The 22,430-nt window shown below is 37.0% G+C and overlaps 1 protein-coding gene across 3 annotated transcripts in view; it reads left to right on the forward strand.

Annotated features, from left to right (window-relative positions):
- Positions 1 to 22,430, forward strand: part of WASF1 (WASP family member 1) — an 88,404-nt gene that overhangs the window by 41,870 nt on the left and 24,104 nt on the right. For 2 of the 3 annotated variants that reach the window (XM_030944420.1, XM_030944418.1), the window contains exon 2: positions 17,095 to 17,255. In XM_030944420.1, coding sequence (XP_030800280.1) covers positions 17,123 to 17,255 — 133 coding nt within the window. In that variant the 5' untranslated portion in view covers positions 17,095 to 17,122. Of the gene's footprint in view, positions 1 to 14,759; positions 14,779 to 17,094; positions 17,256 to 22,430 lie in introns of those variants that run through there. The other variant, XM_030944419.1, reaches the window with a different exon arrangement.

Genomic DNA, 22,430 nt, shown 5'->3' on the forward strand with positions numbered 1-22,430 from the left:
CTTCATTAGGAATGCCTGTATGTCTATAAGGGCTGGACAATTACTTTAATCCTTTTTATTTATGGACAAGGTTGGCCAAATATTTATACAATGATAATTTAATGGTATAAGTGTAAAGTCTCGGACAAGGTCACAGTTTGTTACTTTTTCTTCCTTTTCTCTTATATTAGCAAAATATTATCCCCGTGGTGATACTTGATATAAACTGGGTATTGGAAGAAGTTGCTTTAGACTTGTGATGTAGCTTAAATTGTAAAACAGAGAAGTTGTCTTCTTCTATTGTTTTTGGTTTTGTCTGGTTAGTTGTTTTATTTTTTGGTTTTTGTTGGGGTTTTTTGTTGTTGTTATTGTTGTTTTTGGGGTTTTGTTTGTTTGTTTGTTTGTTTTTGCTTAGTTTCTTTCAGATTAGTTCTTTAGAGGAAAGTAGGTTCAGTGTATGATCAAGATATAAATTTTGAAATCTCCTTTTTTGTTGCTCTAATACTCAGATTATTGTGCTGCTCCCTCCCCCGGATCATGTACATTGGAACGATCATCTGAACACTCATAGAATAACTTCAAGCACGTAGGAGTTGCCATGCAAGATCAATCTTGGTTCATCTAAACATGTACATGGCAATAATCATCTGAGTTCTTATAGAACTCCCGGCATGTAGGAGTTGCCATGTGAGTTAAATATAAATTATCAATGCTGCTAATTTTGTTAGCCTTTTTGGTCTGGGTTCAGCAAGGAGTTCTGGTAGTATTTTTCACCACAGGAGAATCTAGCTCCTTGGGAAGACTTCGAAACTGAGGTTATGGATTGTAAAAACAGAAGAATTTGCTGTGGTTTTTCAGAAATGTGATTATACCAATCCATGTTAGGTTTTCTTTTTTAAATCTTGTCTTTGGGACCTTTCATTGCATCTATATATAAAGATAAAGCTGTCTTCTCTTAGTGAATAAACATCAGCATCAGTTTTCTCACCAATGTGGTATTCTCTCCTGCTTACTGATGCAGAGCATCTCCAGACTATTAGTAGGAACTCATTATCTACTCTATTGAGTGCATAGCCATGTCTCTTGTAGCATTGATCTGCAAGTAATATAAGTGGCATTTGGTGGCTGCTTTAGCTTTTACTTGTTGCATTCAGAAGCATTAATTTATTTCAGATTGAATTAAAGGTAGTCTATTTTTTGAGCAAGCTTTTTACTTTCCTACTTGGTTATTTTCTGGTCTTTTGATAAAGGTTTTGATTGAAGATCTTGCAGAATAAGCAAGAGTAACCAAGCAGACTGTTATTATTTGATTGCATCTGTCATTGTGCTATATGGGGTAAGGCAAGGATTTTAGTTACAATTTTTATTTATAACATTTTTTGGAAAAATAGAAATTTTGCTTTTTTTATTATTTCAAATTTGTTGCTAAGAATTTTAGTGGTATAAAAATATCCTTTACTATCATTGAAATCAGGATTTTACTACATAGAAATATTATTTTTATTAATTAATTTTGCTAGTTTTACTTACAAAAAGACTGTCTCAATTTGTTGGATGAATATTTCCATGAATTTTTGTATGAATCACAGAATCATTTTGATTCAAAATACCTTTAAGATCTTGGAGTCCAGTCAACAGCCTTACACTGCCAAGGGCATCACTAAACCATGTCCCCAAATGCTACATCTACGTGTCTTTTGAACACCTCCAAGCCTACATCCTCTTCCCACACACTAAGTGACTCAGGTATTCTGTGCCATATAACAGCCCATGTTATGCTGAATCCCATGTGAGATTCCACGTCCATTCTTTTTCTGGGATGTCTTCAAATTGTGTGGGTTCCTGGCTGGTGTTTCAATGTACTAATTCCAGACTCCTGGACAGTTTTCTCATCTCTAAATTAATAAAATAACCTGAATCAATATCCAAAGAACACCTCCCGACTTGAAACAAAGTTCACATGTTAATCAAAGTATTCTGAACTTCCTTGACTACACAACTTGTCTTCCCTCAGAGAGGCATACTTTTTCCTGGTTTTAATCAATTTAAATTCAGTTATAATATGTTTTAGTTATATAAAACAGGAAGGATAATAAAGTATAAAAGTACAGTTTGAGAGACAGAATTTCTAAACGTAATATTAATTATTAATCTAGAATGGAATTGCTATATTGTCTCATGTCATCGAAGGAGTGAATTGTACTTCATTTAATGTTAGGGTCAAGGTTATAACTAGATTTAAGGTGGAGCTTGATTAGTTTAGTTAATAAATAGGATTATATAGCATTACATAGGATTAGATTTGTGGTTTAAGCATGATATATCCTACCCAAAATATATATATCAGAGGCAGTAAAATATGTTTATTTTCCAAGACTACTTAATGCTATGTTTATATATATATTAAGCTCCTCCCTGCCTAATTGAGGACATTTAACTTAAGTCACCCACACATGCTTAGAGGTGCTTAATTTATCCAGGTATGTGTGTAGCCTCCTGAATTCTCTATCATTCCCAGGAGAAGCTTGAAAAGATGGGCTTGGGGATTAGATCTGTGACCAGTTTCATCTCATCTGAGAGTGGTCATTACTGTCTCTGACTGAAAACATTTAGTTGGTTATGCCATATTAGAGCACTGAAAAATATGGGTACAGCACTCAAGATAGGTGATTTAAACCTATGTCTTCCCCTTTCTAGGGGAGAAAGAGCTAAGTAATAGAGGAAAAATTGAAAAGTACCTTTCCAGTGACCAGGACATTCAACTGTAAGGACACATATCTAATATTCAATAATTCTGAAACTGGTTTTATCTAATGACTATACATATATAAAATGAATATATATATATATAATGACTATATATATACACACACATACATATATATATATATACACACATGTATATAATATATATATGTTTTAAGTGCATAATTATTTTCTGGGATTAAGGTCTGGGAACTAAGTTCTGCTACTTGCAGCTAATATCTCAGTTTCTGGGTAAGATTTGACTTCCTTGTCTGCTTGCTTGGTTTCAAGAGTCTTCACGCCAAAGTGTTCTATGGCTTAATGCTTTTGATTACTGCAGTAAGGGAGGCATCAATTCATTCTTCTTAATCTTGTGTCCATCCTTTAATCAGTCTTTCCATTTCTTGAGTGAGTTCTTCAAACAGGCTGTTGTTCAGGAAGCAAGAATCATCCTACCTTTGGTGCCTGTACTTCAAAGAGGGTAGACAGGGTTAACCTGGAGCCCATGGAGGCCTTTTTGATTTCGTGTTTGTTCTGTATGTCCTTGGTTAAAAAAAGGGGGAAAAGTGAATGAAATGGCACTTATGATTCCTGGGCATTCTGTGGAAACTCCAGCATTGACCTGGCTGTGATGATTCCCAGCTGCTGTCCTCAGAGGCTGCTGAAGCGACTATGTTGGTGTCTTCACAGACACATCCATTTCCTATTTTTTTCCTATGCTTGAAACCAGTATTTTGATGACAGCGCCAATGTTTGATAAGTAGCATTTTATACAGTTCTGGTCTAATACTCTGTGCTAAATTATCTGAATTTCTACAGTTAGCATATCTTAATTGCAAAAGGAATTACTGAAATTATTGAGTTCTTACATTATCTACCTTTGAGGCATCTTTATTTCTTGATAATTATATATACTAGTTCAAAGTCTAACAATTCCAAGCTGTCTTTTCAGAGCTCCCTGTAGAGACAGCTAAAGATAATCTCATTTCTACATCCCTATTCTTTCACTATCTGCTCTCTGCTAAATATTTTTTAAGAGAGAAAGAGCCAACTTTATTAACTCTCTTACTAGATCTGCCCTTCCTCATGGCTGGATGGGCTAATCCTTTTGCTGTATTGTATCAAGAATAAACCTTCTTTTCCTCTATGTGGTCCCTTGACTCCCTTGGAGGAGCCAACAGAGACCTGTGTTAAGTCAGTGTTTCCCTTATGATAGAAGGTGCTATGATTGTCACATGTAATGGGCCTGAGGATGTTTTCCCTGCAGATTGAGAACACCTTATTTTCCTTGATAAATATATACCTGTGGGTTCTTTGCTCATAGTGACTTAATCCTGCTGATGCCATAAGATATGAAGGTGGGCCTTTACTCTCTCTCTATTAAGAAGTTCTGATTTAAGGTGAATGCACAACTGAACACACTCTTCTGACCCAGTGGAGCCCTTGAAAAGCTTCCATATGGCACTAGTTTTTCTCTGCTTGAAACTGAGATGGCATCTCCAGTTTGCCAACTGTAATTTTCATTTACATGGATTTTGTATTTCCAAGCCCAAATCATAAAGTACAAGGATGTGTGAATTTCAAAGTGTTCTTTTTTCATGTTTGTGCCTTCAGTTATTTAAGCTGGTAGCTTTAAATAATGATTGTTTGATGCATAGCACAAAACCAACTAAAAAATTTTTAAAATCATGTTTCCAAACCTGCAGTCAAGAAAAGGCGGTGAATACGGTCATTCTTTGTCTATTTGTCTGATTCCTGTTTCATCTTAATATTTTTAAGTGACTGTTAAATCTAAGAAGAACGTCATAGGGAACAGATATTTGAAACGTTGTTGAGCTCCTGTACATATTGTTAAAATGTATGTCTTTGCAAATGTTACGGGCAGTGGAAAGGTGACAGTGTTAGTTTACATGTAAATAGCTAGAGGAAACCAGAGAGGGAAGGCATTCTACAGATATCCCAATTATGGGAGCAGCTTTAGTTAAAGCTCACAATCAACCATCACACAAACGCCTTGAGAGGACTATCTTTAATTAGTTCTAATCTTCACCAAAAGAATTCGTTTTCTCACCAATATTTATTCATTTCATGGCAAGAATACTACTCAAACTCAGGCATGGACAGTGAAAATAAATGCTGGCTATAATTAACTTGAGTATTTAAACTTAGGGGAAAATACTTATGTAAATATGAGGACTTCAAATGCTGCTTACAGAATTACAAAGAAATCTAATTTTGTCTGGAAAATGAGTTTTTCCTTATGAGATATTTTAAGGTGTTTAAATTATGGCTTGCAGAAACTATGGAATAGTTAATTAAAATTAATTTATTAAAATACAGTACATTTAAAAACCTTCAAGCATGTAATCCCCACTTGCTACATAAATTTGCTGAATGTATACTGATTCTTTTATATAATATTCATCAGTGTTATGACAGAGGGGAAAATAGCTCACATTTCTTCTTAATAAATATTCACATGACTAGTTTCCTTGATTTTGTGTAAAAATTTATTTATTCACTGGAAGTCATATAAATCAGGCTAATAGGAAAAAAACTTCCTGTTACAAGTTCTAAATGTCGTCCTGTAAAGAATCTCATTTCATTCCAGAATAGCTACTTAAAGGACCAGGAGTTTGAGAGTCTGGAACTCAGACCTCAACCTGCAAAGGACATCTCAACAAGAAACTTAACTGGGGAAAAAAAGAATTTGCAAGATTGAATTCATGCAGTTGCAAATTTAGAGTAGGCAATAGCAACAAATGATGTCATAATTAAAAGTATTCACAGAACATAAGTTTATTTGTACTGGAGAGGACCTCTAAAGATAACCTAGTTCCACACCTTTCCCTAGGTCTTGTTTCTTGGAGCTACATCCAGCCTGCTCTTGAACACTTACAGGGATAGAGCATCCACAGCTTCCCTGGGCAACCTGTCCCAGTGCCTCACCACCCTCACAGTGAAGAATTTCTTCCTAATGTCTATTCTAAACATTAAATATTTATTTAACTATAACTCTTTCCATTTAAAGCCATTCTCCCTTCTTCTATCACTATGTGCCCTTGTAATAAGTCCCTCTCCAGCTCTCTTGCTGCCCCCTTTAGGTACTGGAAGGTGTCGTAGGACCTCCCTAGAGCTGTCTCTCCAGTCAACAACCCCAACTCCCAGCCTGTCTCCATAGGAGAGGTGCTCCAGCTCTCGGATCCACCTCTGTGGTCCTCATCTGGATGCCTCAATTTTTTTTTCTGCTAAATAAGAACAGAAATTTATAGCTTAGTGGATTTGCTAGCACAGAAAGTATGTGGCATCTATAAATTCCTGAATGTTACAAAGAATGAGAAATAATAATTAATATATGTAATCTGAAAGTATAGGCAAACAAAGCTCAGTGGAAAGAGGGAGCATTGACACATTTTTGTATGTGTGGTATGTAGCTGGTTGTAAGAGGTTACCCAAGAAATTACTGGAAATACCCTATTTAAAATGATGGTATTTGAGTGGAAAAATTATTGTCCCAAATGACACTTCACTGCGTAGAAAACTGGCATGTCTGAGTCCTCCAGTCTTTACTTAGCAAGTCTTTAACTCACTTCACCTGGTGTAACAACTTTTGTTGTTACACCAGGTGAATGATGTAAATGATCTGTTTCTAGCCTGCCACAGTATAAATAATTATCGAAATTGTATTTATGTTTATATTTTATATATTATAGTAATATAAATCATTATTAAATCATCATCAGTGTTTCAGGACTGTGAAATATTTAATGACATTTCAGTTCAAAAGCAAACAGTTCCTCTGTAGATGTTAATACCTTTTTTCTGCAGCATGGCTCATAAATGGCAGCAGACAGGGAAAAATGTTGTTTTTCTGCATTGACATTTTTTGCTACAAATCCTCTTCTCAGGAATTTCATTGTGCACAAGGGGGGGAAATTAATCTACAAAGAAGCTCAGCTAGTCGTAATAAGATGATTATTATACATCTTTATATCCCACTTGATAGTTGGTATATCTTAATTCTTTCTTTAAAAGTGTGAAAAAGAAAATCAAACCCAATAATCTGTCATTTGTGGGTTTGGTATCTAAGCATAAAATGCGTTTTGGCACTTGGTGTCATAGCAAAGTGCAGGGAAGTTTTCGTTCTTAAATACATGACTTCTTTGTGGCTCTTGCAGTGCTAATGTCACTTCTTCGAATCTTTAATGATGTTTTGAGGCACAAAAAGCTGATAGTCATTGTTGACATCATTGAGGCACAAAAAGCTGATAGTCATTGTTGACATCCGTAACTTAGTTTAGTAAGGGGGTACTAGTTAATATAGTGTGTATCACTGCTGAATTAATATACAGGAACTGCCTACGTAGCTTCTTCATTGTGTGATGTTTCTTCGTCACAGCCCTCTGTACATTGGTCTAATTACTACTGTAGATTCCCAACATCATTTATTATTTGATTAATATGTAATTTCTTTCTCAGATTCATCAGTAATATCAACACAACGCCCAGACTCTTGTATACCCCTTCCTTCCTTTCCTCACAATGCACAGCAACTAATTTCTTTCATTTTTGGCACATCATAATTTAATATTTACCCACGGTAGCTTGGTACCAAAGGAACAATTATTTCCTAATCACTTGCCTTCGGGGGGTTCTCCACTTGTGTCTGGGGAAAAAGGGCAGTTTGGGAGCGTGTCTGTGTTTCCTTTGTAAGGACAGCCCTGTTGTTAGGGCAGGGCACTGTGTGTTGAATTCTAATGCTGGGTGCAAGAGCCAGCCTGTTTGGAAGGGGCAGCGTGGGAGGGAGGTGCTGGCTGCAGGCAGCAGAGCCCCAGCCTGGGGCTCCCTGGGAGCGAGGAGCTCCGGCAGCTGTCCGGACCGTGCCCATGGGGAGCGCAGCCGCTCAGCGCCGGAGCCGGGGTGCAACTCCTCATCCCCCCAGTACCCACCGGGCTGCTTTGCTTTACAGACAGCGAGTTCAGGTACCTTTCCTTTAAATATTTATCAGTTGCTGCTGCAAAATATTGTCCATTCAAAAGCAGGTTGTTGTATCTGTGCAACAGAAGTGTAGTGGCATTGATTTTTATGTGCATTCGGTAGGTTTTGTAAGATTGTTTAAAATTCACGAGTGCTTGTAATAGGTCTTATCCTGGATTGACAGAGAACTATGTAACAGAGGTAACTGTTCATGTATGGAATATTTATTTTCAAGGAAAATTGTAGAAAATTTTCAAAGGTAGCATGTTATGATAAGATATACTTAAACCACAGAGAAGGTACCTTTGGTTCTGTACTAAGGTTTTGATTTTAAATTAACACTGGATTAGTTATCTGTCTCTGTCAAGACTATAATAAAGATCTTTTGTTGCAATCCATCATAGGGCTTTTGTGTTATACACTATACCTAGAAACTGTTAACAGGGAGACTAGATTAATGCAGAGAGAAAAAATGTCATCAGATAAAACATAGGTCTCAAAAAGCAATTTCGAGTTCCATACTATGTTATGCATTAATACATTTTTAGCCTTTGGGGAAAAGAGAAAAACTTGTAATCAAAAATTAATTTAAGCATTCTTGGCTGTACCTAAATTAGAACCCGGGATACTTCCAAAATTGCTGTTAATCAAATGACCTGACAGGAGCTCATTGGGAGAAAATTAATGAGTATAGTCTATTCTGAATAATATTTAGTAATGCTGATAAGAAATTTTGCAGCTCTTTTTCTAATTTTACATATAACAATTTAAAGTATTTCTATTTCAAGGTAGCCATATGTGTTTGTACATGTATGTTATGCAAATATATTGTGCATATGCTCTTTATTTTGTAAATTAACTTCTTCAGAAAGCCTAATAGAAATACAAGTGAAAGAAGTCACTATTTTTTTCTTGATTAATATCTTAACAATAAAGTGACATGTGGTTTCATATGACTTAAATATTTTTCCATTAATATATGGACACATTTGTTTAATTTCATTAATTTTGTGGTTTTGTTTTGGTTTGTTGTTGTTTTTGTTTTTATGGGGGTTTTTGTATACTATCATTGCAATTTTTGCTGGTTTGGGTATACTGGTTCTCATCTTTTCTGTGAACAATTCACAAGATTGATTTTATAAGTCTTCACTGTAATTTAGTGCTATATAGGAAGGGAAGAAATTGGTGATTAGTATTTTATGCCTTTAGGGTTTGGATTTGAAGAATGCAATTCTATTCTATCCAGTTTCTGGCTATTTACTGTTTTGTAACTTTAAAATATAACAGGTCATTAACAGATTGGGTCATCATACCTGTAACAAAAGTTTTAGTTTCAAGATACTAAGAAGCAGAATTATAAGGAAAACTAAGCCTAAATACCGATTAATTCACATCAAACATCTGGAAATCCTTAGTGGTATATTTTAATTAATAATAGACCTAGGAGAGTTTTCTTCATCAAAAATTTTAGCCTTTGTGTATTCTGTATTTTTTATGTTATATGTATTTTTGGAAGTAAGCTGTTACACAAAAAAAATATTTTTATTACAATTTTCTTATTTCTATTTTTGCTTAACATACCTAATGTGAAGGAAATTTGTACGTCTAAATGTTTCTTGCTGTAGACATGCTAAACAGTGTCACATCTAACTTTGTTCATTGAATTTTGTCTGTAAGCCAGGAGTGTAACTGGCTTAGTGCCTTATTGCCCCCAGCAGTCCTGCTCTTCAGAGTAGGTAGTGTTGAACCTGATTTTTTTTAATGTTTTTTCTTTAATTTTTCCAAGAGCATTTTGATTTAAATTACTTCTTTGTCAAGGTAAACACAGATATTTTTACAGTTACTGGCAAGACAACTGCAGTAATGATGGCTGGATTTTTTTTTGTTTTTGCTGTAGATTTGATAAAGTTGGTGTTAATTACTCAAAAGACACCATAGTAAGATGGAAGCTGTTGGGAAGGTAGTGGGAAATAAAGGAAGTAACATTTGATGCTTAATAAATTAACAAATCAGTAGATACCTGTTTATATTCTGGAAAATCATAGTTGAAAACAAAGGAGAAAACTTCAGTTATGTGAAATCAAGCTGAGTTTACCCTTGTATAAAGGACCTGTCTTGAAAAGCCACAATTAGTAAGCTGGTTCACTCTGAATTGTTTGTGAATTCCGTTTCACTCACAGGAATTCTGCTTAAGGATAGGGATGAGATTTGCAAAATCCACATGCTGTTTATTTCACCCTACTGCGTTTTGCACCTGTATTGGGAAAAAGAAACCAATATTGACCTGAATATTCTCTCCTTGTATTTAGGATACCTTAAGCTTTTGCTCTGTACATGTCATCAGAGTGAAGTTTTTCATGAGGGTTTGAAGAGAGGAGAGGAGGGGAGGGGAGGAAAGGAATGTATAAATGATGGTGACAACCTCTCCCACCTGCATACTGGGACAAAAGGGGCCAGAGGCAGCCTGAACAAAACACAGGTGGGAGGAATTCCTGACAAGTGAGTGGGGACACTGAGGAAAGCCCAAAGTTAAAGAGCTGGTTGTAGCCAGTGTGGAAAGGTAAATTATTTTCCCCAGCAGAATGGGAAATGGTGTGCAAGCCCTGAGGGCTGGACTCACAGGGTGGGGAGTGGTTGCTGCCTGCTATGATGGTGTATTTTGTTACACAGAGCTCATTGACTTGACCCAGATTGCAGCTTCAGTCGCTGAAAATATGCTGGTGTTTCCTATCAAACTTGAGGTAGCCCCTGTAATTATGAGCAGATACATCAACTTTCTACTTTGAAATCTGTCACTGCTGTTTCTGTTAATGAGGTTGCGCTTGGTGCGTTGCTGCTGGGGAGTTGTATTTTGCACTGTTGCCCATACTGAGAACTCTGCTTACACTGCCATCACCAGAGCCAGCCACCTCAGTGACAGTGGCTATTTAAGATTTTCTTGAAAAGCTAATTTACCACAGATAAAGCTCTTCAAAGTCAGCATACAAATTATTTATCTCTTAATTTCTTTCCACCCATAGCTTGCCAAAACTGCCTTCACTTTGACGATACTAATTCATGGTAGTCACAAGCTACATAGGGCTTAAAATACAGCTTTTTCTTTTCCAGAGTAAAAGATTATTGCCCTTTTTTCATTTGTTTAGCTGAATAAATATTAAACTTCTAAATTTTGACAAGGAAGTAGATGTGGCTGTAGTTTGTGTCTGTGATCAAATCCAAATTGATTTTCAAATATTTTTTGTGTGCTTTAAAGATGCGTGTGTGGGTATGTATGCAGGTGTACATACAGGCATAGGGGAGAGACTAGTCTTGTGATACACATCTGAGAGAAAATTGGCTGGATGGTAGTAGCTGAAAAATAATTTTTTATTACTCTAATTATGCCTTAGAGATTGAGTAGAACTCAAGGTCCTGCCCGTATTTGTGACTCTGCTCTCTTTTCTGCTTATCTGATGTGACAGATGTGCTGATATGATTACAGCTTGTTCTATAGGAGGAAAATTCTAATTGCCCCAGACAATTAATACAATACAGAAGTCAGTCAATATTAAATACAGAATAAATATTGCAAATTAATTTAAAATATATTTTATAGTTATATGAAGTAGGTTGGTTTTCACAATCTATTAATTACTGGCCTGCTACCAAAATGCTTTCCTATACAATGTTATTGAGCTAGAGCTTTCAGTGACCCATTGACATATCAATCTATCCTCAAATATTCTTATCATCAGTTCAGCAACAGGATGTTTAGAGAATGTTTTGAGAGATTGTTGCTGTTAGTACATGGGGAACAGTATTTTTCATATTTGTGACTACAGAGAAAATATGAAATATTTTAGTGGTGACTCTGGTTTAATGAAAAAAGAAATTATCAACTTCCATTCTATGCCCTTTATAGGCATTGCTCCTCAGGTTGACCAAACTCTTGTGACTAGAGACAGGACTTGAGGAAACAGCATGAAACAGGGGAGGTTTGGATTGGATATCAGGAAAAGGTTCTTCACCCAGAGCATGGTTGGGCACAGGAACAGGCTCCCCAGGGAAGTGGTCACAGCACCAAACCTGTCTGATTTCAAGAAGTGTTTGGACAACACTCTCAGGCACAAGGTGTGATTCTTGGAGTGTCCTGTGCAGGGCCAGGAGTTGGACTTGATGAACATGATAGATTTCTTCCAGCTCAGGATATTCTATGATTGTATAAACATGTAACAACTTTTTTGAATACATAATCTAGTATGGGAAGTCTTAAGATGCCAGTGATTCATTTTATGCTTGTTCTTAAAGAGCAGTGATGTCAACATCACATTCCCGTAATATATTCCACATTTATTTGCTTTCACATGTTTTTTCATTTGCAATAAAGTCATTTCCTAGTTAGTTGAAGTTAGAAAAAATTTTTGAAAGTGAGTTGCAGAAGACTGAGATTTGAGGGAAGTGTTCCAAGGAGAATGTTTTCCATTCTGTGACATGGCTCACAAACAGAAAGGATTTCAAAACTGTAATTTTAACACATTTCTGTTGAATTGCCAATTTAAGATGTCAGTTGTCATCTTGTCAGATCTGAAATGTATCCTTTAATGGATGTTAATTGCCTTCAGAGTTTTAAAATCGCTATGTTGACTCAGCAGTAGGTGGTTGTGGCCTACTTTGTTGAAGGACACCACTCTGTAGGTGTCTGTTTCTTCTTAAACTTGTACCTGATCTTGATCTTGCAGTGAGAGCTGCAGAAAAACAAGGAACGCAAATTCTTTGCACATTTGCCTTTCATAGTAGAAGAGTGCATTATAAGAGCTTCATCTTTGGATTTTCTGCAACTGGTATGACTTATGATGTCTTGTAATACAGTTAAAAGAAAATTTGCCAGGAGAAGTAGCTTGTTTTTTTTAACTTACGCAATTCTGATTTTAACAGATTTGTTAACACATTGAAGTTTTGTTATTAGCTTGTGTATAGTGTAAATGCAGTTAGTACATGATTATGCAAGCAAATATAAAAACTATTATATATCCTATTTGTGTTTGCAAGGGTGGGTGGAGGAAGTGTTAAATTGATTGTTGCATTTGAAACTGTGGTGTGTTCTGCCAGCAGCTGGAATGTGATCAATTAAATGGGGCATATGAAAGGCATTGCTGTTTCACATTGTTAAAGGAAAATTACAAGTAATATTGTAATACTGAGGTCTAAAGATATATTCTAGAGATGGCTGGAAATAAATTTGAGTCCATCAAAGCAAGGGCATTCAGTGCTGGATTATTAGCATGTTATAGAAAAAATAATAGATTAATATCTTTAATGAATGCTAAGAAAATAATGACATTTTTAGTAAGGATGAAATGTAGCCCAATCAGAAGTAAGCTTTCATTAATAAAAACCATGTGATCATGAAATTTCATTAGTCATCTGAAAAAGAAACTGAAGTGTGATTTCATTTTTAGTTAAACTGTGGGGCAGGGTTTGTTTTCCCCACCTTATTGTTGCGCTTTCATTCCTACTTGTCTCCCTGTACTCGTTAGAAAAGCTGAATCATTACTGTAACTACTGACATCTCAGATTTTTCACAAGCTTCTCATAAGCCACGTAACATTTCTCCACACATCTTGCAATTCTGAAATATTTCTACAGGAGGGTGTTGAAGAGAAAGCAGTAGCTTGTTTCCTACCCCAGTGCTCCCCAGGGCCTCCTCTGAGCACCAGCAGCTGGGGACACTGTCCTGCTCGGAGCCAGGGGCTGCGGGCATGGGGGGCAGCTACCCTGAGAGGAGGTTTCTGAGCTGCTGCCAGCAGTGCGGGGGAACTGTGACACAGAGAAGTCTCACTCACCATATAAGACCCCTAATAGCTGAAGAGGACTGTGCAAAACACTCAACAACTTGCTTTTTTGATAAGAAGTATGATCAAATCTCGTGAAGGCTGTTCTTCTGAAAACATTTTAATTAGCTCTCTTTAGTGCCATTGTTCAGCTAGTTTTTTAAGTAATAGGAACTAATTGAAAAGCAACTTGAGCATTTTACCTAATTCCTGAAAAATCACATATGAAAGCATAGCAGTTTAACAAAAACATTAGGCATAACTGTTATGTACACACAGTTGTACCCTATACTCATACTTGAAGCATATGTGAGGGGGATGAGTTTGTGCCAGCCATTGTGCAAGTGAAGTAGCAAAGGGTTTTGCAAAGAAGATTAGAGTTGGCTTCTCAAGTGGATTCAGAGTGCTTCAAAGGATGTATAGGAAGTGGGGCAGAAGAGTTTTCAATAGTGGCTCTCCAAAAGACATCGGCATCTCTTTGTAAAGAGGAGTTTCATTTTAAGATCACTATGGAGTAAAGGACTTCCAGTTAACTGAGTGCAAACTAGTGCCACTTCACTCCAGAAGAGCTGCCTCCAAAGATTTGCATGGAATTGCAGGGGAGAGGAGGTAGCTGTGTTTGAGGACTTGCCTTCCTGAGTTCTGAGCTGGGAAGCAGCAGAGCTGAGGGGAGGGAGAGCTGTGTGACAGGAGAGCTGCAAACCTTTGAGGAGGTGTCATGTAACCTCTCAACCGAGGGATCTTCTTATGCACTGACAAGCTGCTTCTTTCTTCTGCCTGGCTGGGGTTACCAACACTTTCCAGGCTTACTTGGGAGTGACATGGTAACAGGATTTCATGATCTAGGAATGAATTTTTCCTTTGCTGCCTCAGTGACTTGGGTAATGCATGGTTTGGGAGCTGGGGTCGGGGGGAGGAGTGGGGGGAGGGTGTGTGCATTCATTTTTTTTGCATTTTGCCTAAAGGATATAAAAGATTGTAACAATGCCTTTTTTGTTTTTTCCTCTTTCACAGCTCTAAAGCTATATAATAAACATAGTGATTTCAGATTTCTTCAGCTTTCTTTTTATGAACTACTTTAGGAAAAATATCTTTTATAGGAGTGAAGAAATTGTGTGAGTACAGTAAAGTTCCATTTGCTGTTGCACACCTGTTACTCCCTGTGTTGGGATCACTAGTTACAATTGGGAAGGAACCATCAAGACCTTCTAGTGGTTGCAACAAACTGCAAAGAATATGAGGTCCGTAGTGGACAAATTACCAGCAGGTACTTTTGTTGTATAGAGCACCCTGTGGCAATTAGTTTCAGAATTTATTAAACATTGTGTGAATTGCCTTCTCCTTTGTTTTAAGCACAATTAAGTGATATTTTCCTTTGTTGCCTCCCTTGTTTTGTTTCTCTGGGAATCTGGTAAATATCTTCTCTTTAGGCTTTGCATAGTTTTCAAACATCAGGAAATTTTTGAAGGTGTCAGCTATATCTTCTATTGTTTGTTTCCCTTCCAAATTTATTCCTCTTTGAAAACTACACCTTTCAGCATACTTACTGCTCCTACTGCTACCTTTTCTTGCTTTACTATGAGTTTGTGTAGGACAGCCACAACAGCATTATTCAGATTTAGAAAATGTTGAAAGTGTGAAATTTTTCTGTGAAAATGTTTATTTACATACTTGTTTGGACCATCTTTAAAAGACTTGTCTACTTGGTATTTATGCAACACTGTCATTAAAGCAGTAATCAAGAAAGGGCTCAACTTTGGAATTAATATTTAATTGCTTCTGTAGAACATTGCTCATGTATCATTTGATGTGTTTCTTTGACAGGGACAGAACAGTTCCTTTATTTTCTCTTGGGGAACCATGATAATGAACCTGTAGTTAAGTGTTCATGAACACTTTTTCATTGCTTCCATCTGAGACCACATTCAGATTTACCCTTTTTATTTTATTTGGTTGGTGTGTAAACTCTAGCTTTTCAGGACTTAGGTACTTGGTGGCTAGAAAGATTTGGGATATTTCTAGAAAATAAAAATAAATAAAAAGTGTAGAGTATTTGGTTGTTCTGTCAAGAAAATAAGGGTGGTAGACATGATGTTAAAATGCAATGAATGAGATGCAATTGGATCCTGGAAACACAGAGGTGTTTCTCAGGTGCACTTTAAGGATCCCACCTGGGTCCCTCAGCAATGAGCCAGCCCTGGTTCCAGTGAAAGAATATACTCCCGGGAAACCAGGCAAGGAGAAATCTAAGCAGTCTGCAAGGTGAAAGTACTCCTTTACTGTCACCTTTGCATCTTCTCATTCACTGTGCCATTCTAGGTCAGCAAAATTTCACCTCTATCTTATCCTATTATGCAAAAACACCCTCTCAGTTTTGACCAAGTAAGGATAACAGTGGCTAAATATATACTGTGGGGAAAGTGCATTCTGTGGCTCAACACAAAGCCTGGCTGCATCTCGAGAACGTTTTGGGCTAAAACTTCTAAGCAGAGGACAGATGAAACAGGTAGGCTGGATGGTTGAGGAACTAGGACTGCATATGGGTTGCTTTGTGGAAAACCTGTTTTCCTTTGGTCTGGAGAAAGTGTAATCTCTTCTGCAGTGGGAGGGGAGAATATAAATTACACCAACACTAAGTGTATCCATTCTCTGTATATCAAGTGGGAGTTTTGTCAGAGTGTTACATGACAAATGATGGAAAAATACAGAATTTTAGGGAATCAGCTTTTGGTGAAGAAGCATTTTAGTAAACGGGTCTTAATAAGCAGCACTAATAAGATGAGGGATGTAACTTGCCCTCTGGGAAACTCCTTCCAATCAGTGTCATGGGTGCAGAAAATTATCAGCCTGGGATTCACAGCCTGAGACAATTCTTATGCTGTCTGTAGAACTAGTAAAGACTCTTGATGTATTTACCATTTGAATTTGAAAACTGTGAAGGGGTAGGATTTCTGAGTCCCGGAGGGAATTGCACTACAAGTCTACTGTGGAGACTTTCATATTTGGAAGATGCATTGTTAGCTGAATTAATTGTCAGTAGCAGTGTAGGGAGAAGAGCAACATCTTCCCTTTTCCTACCTTGACTATGTATGATTTAGAAGTGATGTTCAGATTAGAAGGGTGACTCCTGCTGGTAACATGACACAATGAATGAATCATACCTACCTTTCTACTATAACAGACGACAACTAGTTCGACTTTGACCTCATAACAAAAGGACTTTTTGTTGGACTTTGCTTGCACTGAATAAGGAAGTAGTCCATCAAGAACACAATCTTTCTCTAATGGTTTTGGACCGCAGAGATTTTCCTGTCTTTTGGGGGTTAGGAAAAACAAAACCAGTGAAAAATTACTTGGCACTTCAGTGGACTCTGAATCAGGTAAAGATTTAAAGAGAGAGAATGAAATAATCTTTCTTTGGGAAAAGAAGAAAATATTTAGGTATTTACAGAGCAAGGAATTCTATCAGTACTATGGAGCTATTTTTATCTGTTAAGATTAGTCAATTTAACTTCAGACATAACCTGAATGTAAAATATTTACAATTAAAATTGTAACAGTACTGTGTCTATTTTCTTCACAGGTTTGCTGGTCCTCTGATACATTTCAGAATGCCGCTGGTAAAAAGGAACATAGACCCCCGGCACTTGTGCCACACAGCTCTGCCCCGAGGTATCAAGAATGAGTTGGAATGTGTCACCAATATTTCCTTGGCAAATATAATCAGACAACTGAGTAGCCTAAGTAAGTACATTGTCTTAATAGCTGTATTTAGAACTTACATATTTTCCAGTCACAGTGTTCGAAGTAGGAACACCTTTTCAATTTCTCTGTAGAAAGTTGTCACTGGGTCTGGAATGTAGTGCTTTTGTGGGTAGTGTCTAGCATGGATGTCTGTGAAGGAAAACTAGGACCTTTTCTAGCAGCACATCTTAAAAGACTTCATTCATATATTTCTGTTACCAGTGGAATATGACAGGAAAAGATAGCTGGTAATTAATGAAGTCAGTAATTGCTAACCTTAGAGCAATTCTTGAGTAGAGAATATGACTTAATGAGAAATGTATCACTGGTTGCTTAATTCTCTCCGCTTAAACCCTTTGTCATGTTGTGGTCATTCAGGAAAAAAGAGGAGTTACCTATTGAAATATACCCAGAAATGTGATTATTATATTGTATTTGAAATATTTAAAGATTTTTCTTCCTTCTTCTCCCTCTGTCAACAATTGTATCTTTGGTGCACTTGAGAGGAGTGAATACTTCTCGGGCTGTGAAACTCTGAAGGAGTTTTGCTGAAAAGGCTGATCTCTGACTTGTTTCTTCTTTAAGTTACAGCAACTTAAAAAGTTGTCAGATGAACCAGCATGATCACATTTTGAATTTCCAATACTGCAAGTGCTTTTTAACCACTAGGATGTTACTAAAACTACCAACACATTAAATATTTAAATGTGCATGTATATACATCTACAATGTGAAAAGTCTTTCAGCTCCATCATTTTCTTAGAGTCACAGGTGATGTAGCCTAATTTGTTGATTAGATTGATTTAATTATTGGTCTGATGATATGCTGTATGGTGTCTGTTGTGGCAGCCTTTGAAAGCTGTTAGGGTGCCATTAGGCGGAAGACTTAATTGAGGACACCGAATTATGGAATTGAGACAGGAATGCTTACAACACATAAATATGAACATTATTAATATAGCTGCAGCAACAAAGGAAAAGAACTATTTTAATACTTTTCAGTGAACCAAGAGCATATAATATCAGGATGCAGTATATGATCACCATCTGTGCTTTTGCTTCATTCTGCCAAAAACCCTTCCCAAACTAGCTGCTCATGTACTAGGCTCCCCTTCCAAGTCACTGTTATTAATGTTGTATTATTTTATTTTAGTTTGCTTATTTTAAAAATTCTTACTTGATTATAAGCTTCATCTGGGGAATTTGCTTTTGTAGGTGGCATGCCAAATATATATTTGGCATTTTCATTTGGAGGTATTATTTGACCCTAAAAACCCAACAGTAACTTCTAACTCAACATCACGGTCTCAGATTCACCTATTGAAATTCAGCTGCCTTTGCTATGTTTTCTTGGTATACAGATCTTATATCTGATGTTGTATGTGCTGCTGCTTGTGAGGAGGTCAGGATGAAGCAATACTAGAACAGAAAGAACTCAATTAAGGAAGAATAAAACAAATTAAGAATATCCGTTGAATGTTCACACATTTATTACATGGTTTGCCTGACACAGAGCGCAGAGAAACACTTGCAAGGGAATGTAACCATAACTATGAATAATTCCCCTTTGTAAAAGCCGTGTGGTTCTTCCATGTGTTTATACCAAGTTTTTACCTGATACTCTGTGTGTGTTTTCAACAAAAACAAAAACCCAAACTTTTTCCCCGCAATTGAAATAGAACATGTTTTGCAAACTAGTCCTTATTTCTCAGCAGTGCTAAAGACTCTTCTTTAAAAATGGGGATCATATTTCAAAGGTTTGGGTACTTGTGAAAGTATTTTGTTCCAGAATTCTTTTAGCTTTGCTGCCTGTTTATGCTAGGAGCAATACAAATTCAAAAATATTCAGGAGTTCTGGAATAGGAATTTTGTGTCTCATGCTACAACCCAAATAACCAGTCTTCACTTGGTGTGTCACTGTTAGGGGTGAACAGCAAGGTCTGCTGACATGCAGATAAATTTTAGTACTTGCCTGTGAGTCACAGCCAGCAGGCATGGTTTTGCAGCAGTCCCCTGGCAACCAGCTCTCTGCAGTCCTTCCCTTTTTGTCTTCCATGGATAATGTGTATGTTTGAGAATCAGCCTTTAAGTTGTAGACAAAATGAGCTTTACTCTGAGGGTGGAAACTGAGAGCTCTGATAGGGTCTCGTTTTCTTTAAACTAAAGCTGCTTTTGCTTTTGCTGGTAAAGTTATGCAAATTTAAATGAATGGTCTTTGACCTGATTAACAATCAGTCATCTCTGCCTCTAAGATTTTTCACTTACTTACCCTCAATTAGAGGATCCATCTTCTTATGGTTGTGATTCTCAAGACCAGGCAGTCTTAACTTCTCTTTTGACATGATATAGAGGAAGAATGCTGTCGTGGAATTGGAGCCACCAGTACTCTAAACAATACCAAAAGTCATTATTGAGAAAAAATAAGCATAGAGTTTTGTCATATAAGTCATTGGATCTCCATTTTTGGAGATATTAACAACTCAACGGGATTAGTCAAGCAGCTGGATCTAATTGGATCTGCTTTGCACAGGGTGTTGCACTAGATGACTTGGAGGCCTTTTAACCTGAACAGGATTGTGTTTCTATGATCTTAGATACTACATTTAAATAGGATATACAAGCAGAAACAGTACTTATGAAATGACAGGAATTCTGTTTTCCTGTATTTCAGTATAAAATTTAAAGAGCTTTACATCACTATGTCAGTGATAACTACCATGTGTCTCCATGAAAATTATCAAACCTTTCATAGCTTATTTGATGTGCTGCTTCTAATTGTTCAGTTTGAGAAATTTTTTGACCTTTAAAAGAAGTAGAGATCAAAGGACAAAATATTTATTTCTGCTTTGAGTGATAGTCATTGCCTTCATCCCTGAAGCATGGAAACATGTCAGTCTGTCATGATACAACATACAAAATTGCCAGTAAGTAATTTTTCCCCCCGTATTCCCAGTCTTCTCTTACTTCATAAAAGGATCTGTTTTCTGACAGCTTTTCTTAGCACTGTGGCAGAACAGAAACTCTGGACAACAGCAACAGCTGTTTTAGTTTCCTAGCCATTCTTCCCTGTATTTCTTTTTTTCTAACAGGATCTGCTTTGAGGAAGTGCTTCCCTCATGTTTGCAGCAATATTGCACAGACAGTGGTACTCTCTGTACATCGGTGTATGTCAGACTATAACATTCCTGTGTACATGAAACACAACTGATGGCATTGTGCAGCTGTGCCATTGTTAGAAGGCAGATAAATAGTTCTCTTGTGTGAATGTAGCCTCCTCATTTTGTTCACAGCTATTGACCAATCTTGTTTTTCCTTTTATTCAGCTGTTCCATGGAAACAGAATCTCAGTACCACATAAGAAACCTAACTGATGGGGTTTGTTCTCAGCCCCAGTCTCTGACACCTCCATCTAGGGAGGAGAATTCTCTTTTTGAATTTGTGCCTTTAATGAATATTTGTATTGCAAGCATTCAGACTAGGCCTTTTATTCAATCATAAAAGATGTCATTCCTCATTTTTTCATTTACTTCTGCATAACCAAAGAGAATGCTGCATAATTCTGCTAAGCTGGAGTGCCTTATATGTTAGTGAAAACAGTTTTCACTTAACATTGAACCTTTTGTAGCCTTTTCCCTCTTTCTATCTTTACTGTGTAGCATATCTATTTTTACCGTGTTCATCTAATTCTTTCTTTTCCTTGCCCCTTATTTGTTAGTTTTCAGGAATGAAAGCCTGACTTTGGAGAAAATAATTTCTCCCCCTTATTTTTTCTTCTCAGATGTGCTTAAGTTTTCTTTCTTTTTTTTGCTTACTGTACCTTCCCCAAAAGCATTCATCTTGTGAGAGACACTGTTCTGTTATACTGTGAGAAACACTTTTTCAGCTCAGGAAAACCTTCAATTTGTCATGACTTAAGGCATTAACATTCAGTAAATGGGAAATATTTCTCCAGAAATACCTAGCTGCAAGGTGTTGGGACTGCAACTAATTTTTAGAACCTCTTGAGCTCAAAGACCAGCCTCTCTTTTCACCCTGTGTGAACAGCATCTTCTGCACATGGTAAGGTTCCTGCAAAGCTGCATGACTGGAAGGAAGTCTCTGCAGATCTGCAGCTAGAGCTTCAGTCAGTATTCCAGAACCTCTGTGTTGCATCTTGCCCTAGCCATCCTCCTTCTAGGTGTGTTCAGGAAAACATTCATTGTGAATTTTCTTCATTAGTCACTCCTCTTTATTCACTGTTACAACAATTGCCAGGGAACACAAGTGTTCTTTTTGCACAAGAGGATAAGGAAACTGATGGACTTAAAGCTAGCTCAGCTTGAGAGAGCCCCAACCTCTCAAAATCTTCCCTCTGATTTCTTGATGTTGTCTTTGCTGCAGTGGCAATGCTGTTTTGTGTCCATCCCAAATGGTAATAAGAGGATGAGCAAGGGGTCAGTAAAGTTTCATTGAAAGCAACCATGTGTTAGCAGAAAAAAGCTCCACCTGTCATTAATTCCTTGCCTACATAAAGCAGTGAACTGGGGTTTTGTTAGAAATGAAAGGAAGAGCAAGACTTCCCTGTGAAATGATCATTAGCACTGCTACTTTCCACATAAGTTTAGCTCTCAGCAGTCTCTTTCACAGATTTCTGAATACATAATGGTAATCTCAGCTAGTTTACTTGATAATGTCCTCAGTGGATGGTAACAAATGGTATCTCCGACTTCCATGGCTAAAGATTTTTGAAGGCTGACTTCTTCTTTTTGGATGTCAACAAGAAGCATCAGACCTGCTCTGGATAAGGCCTTTAACAAAGTTTATTTGATACTTTTGATGCCCTGGTCAGGTTGTCTGATAAACATCTGGTTCAATTTTCCTGGCTAAAGGAATCAAGTTGTCTCCTCAGTACTCTGATACTCCTACTATAATGCTTGTGGACTGCTCTCACATTTTCATAATGACAGTTCCTAATTAGCATCAGTGCTATGTATTTAGTATGTCATTTTACAGAGCTTGCTCAGCCATAACCAATGACATTCCCAAGGATCTACCAAGGTTCTTATCTCAAGTTCAGTCTCCTAGCTTTTAGTCTGTTTCCCAATCACTTAGCTGTGAGATTGAAATGATCCTGATGAGAATTAACCCCAGACTTTCAAACTCAGATACATCTCATTTTTTTCAAAAAAGTAAATT

This window comes from Camarhynchus parvulus, chromosome 3 (genome assembly GCF_901933205.1).
Source record: "Camarhynchus parvulus chromosome 3, STF_HiC, whole genome shotgun sequence".
Taxonomy (NCBI): Eukaryota; Metazoa; Chordata; class Aves; order Passeriformes; family Thraupidae; genus Camarhynchus; species Camarhynchus parvulus.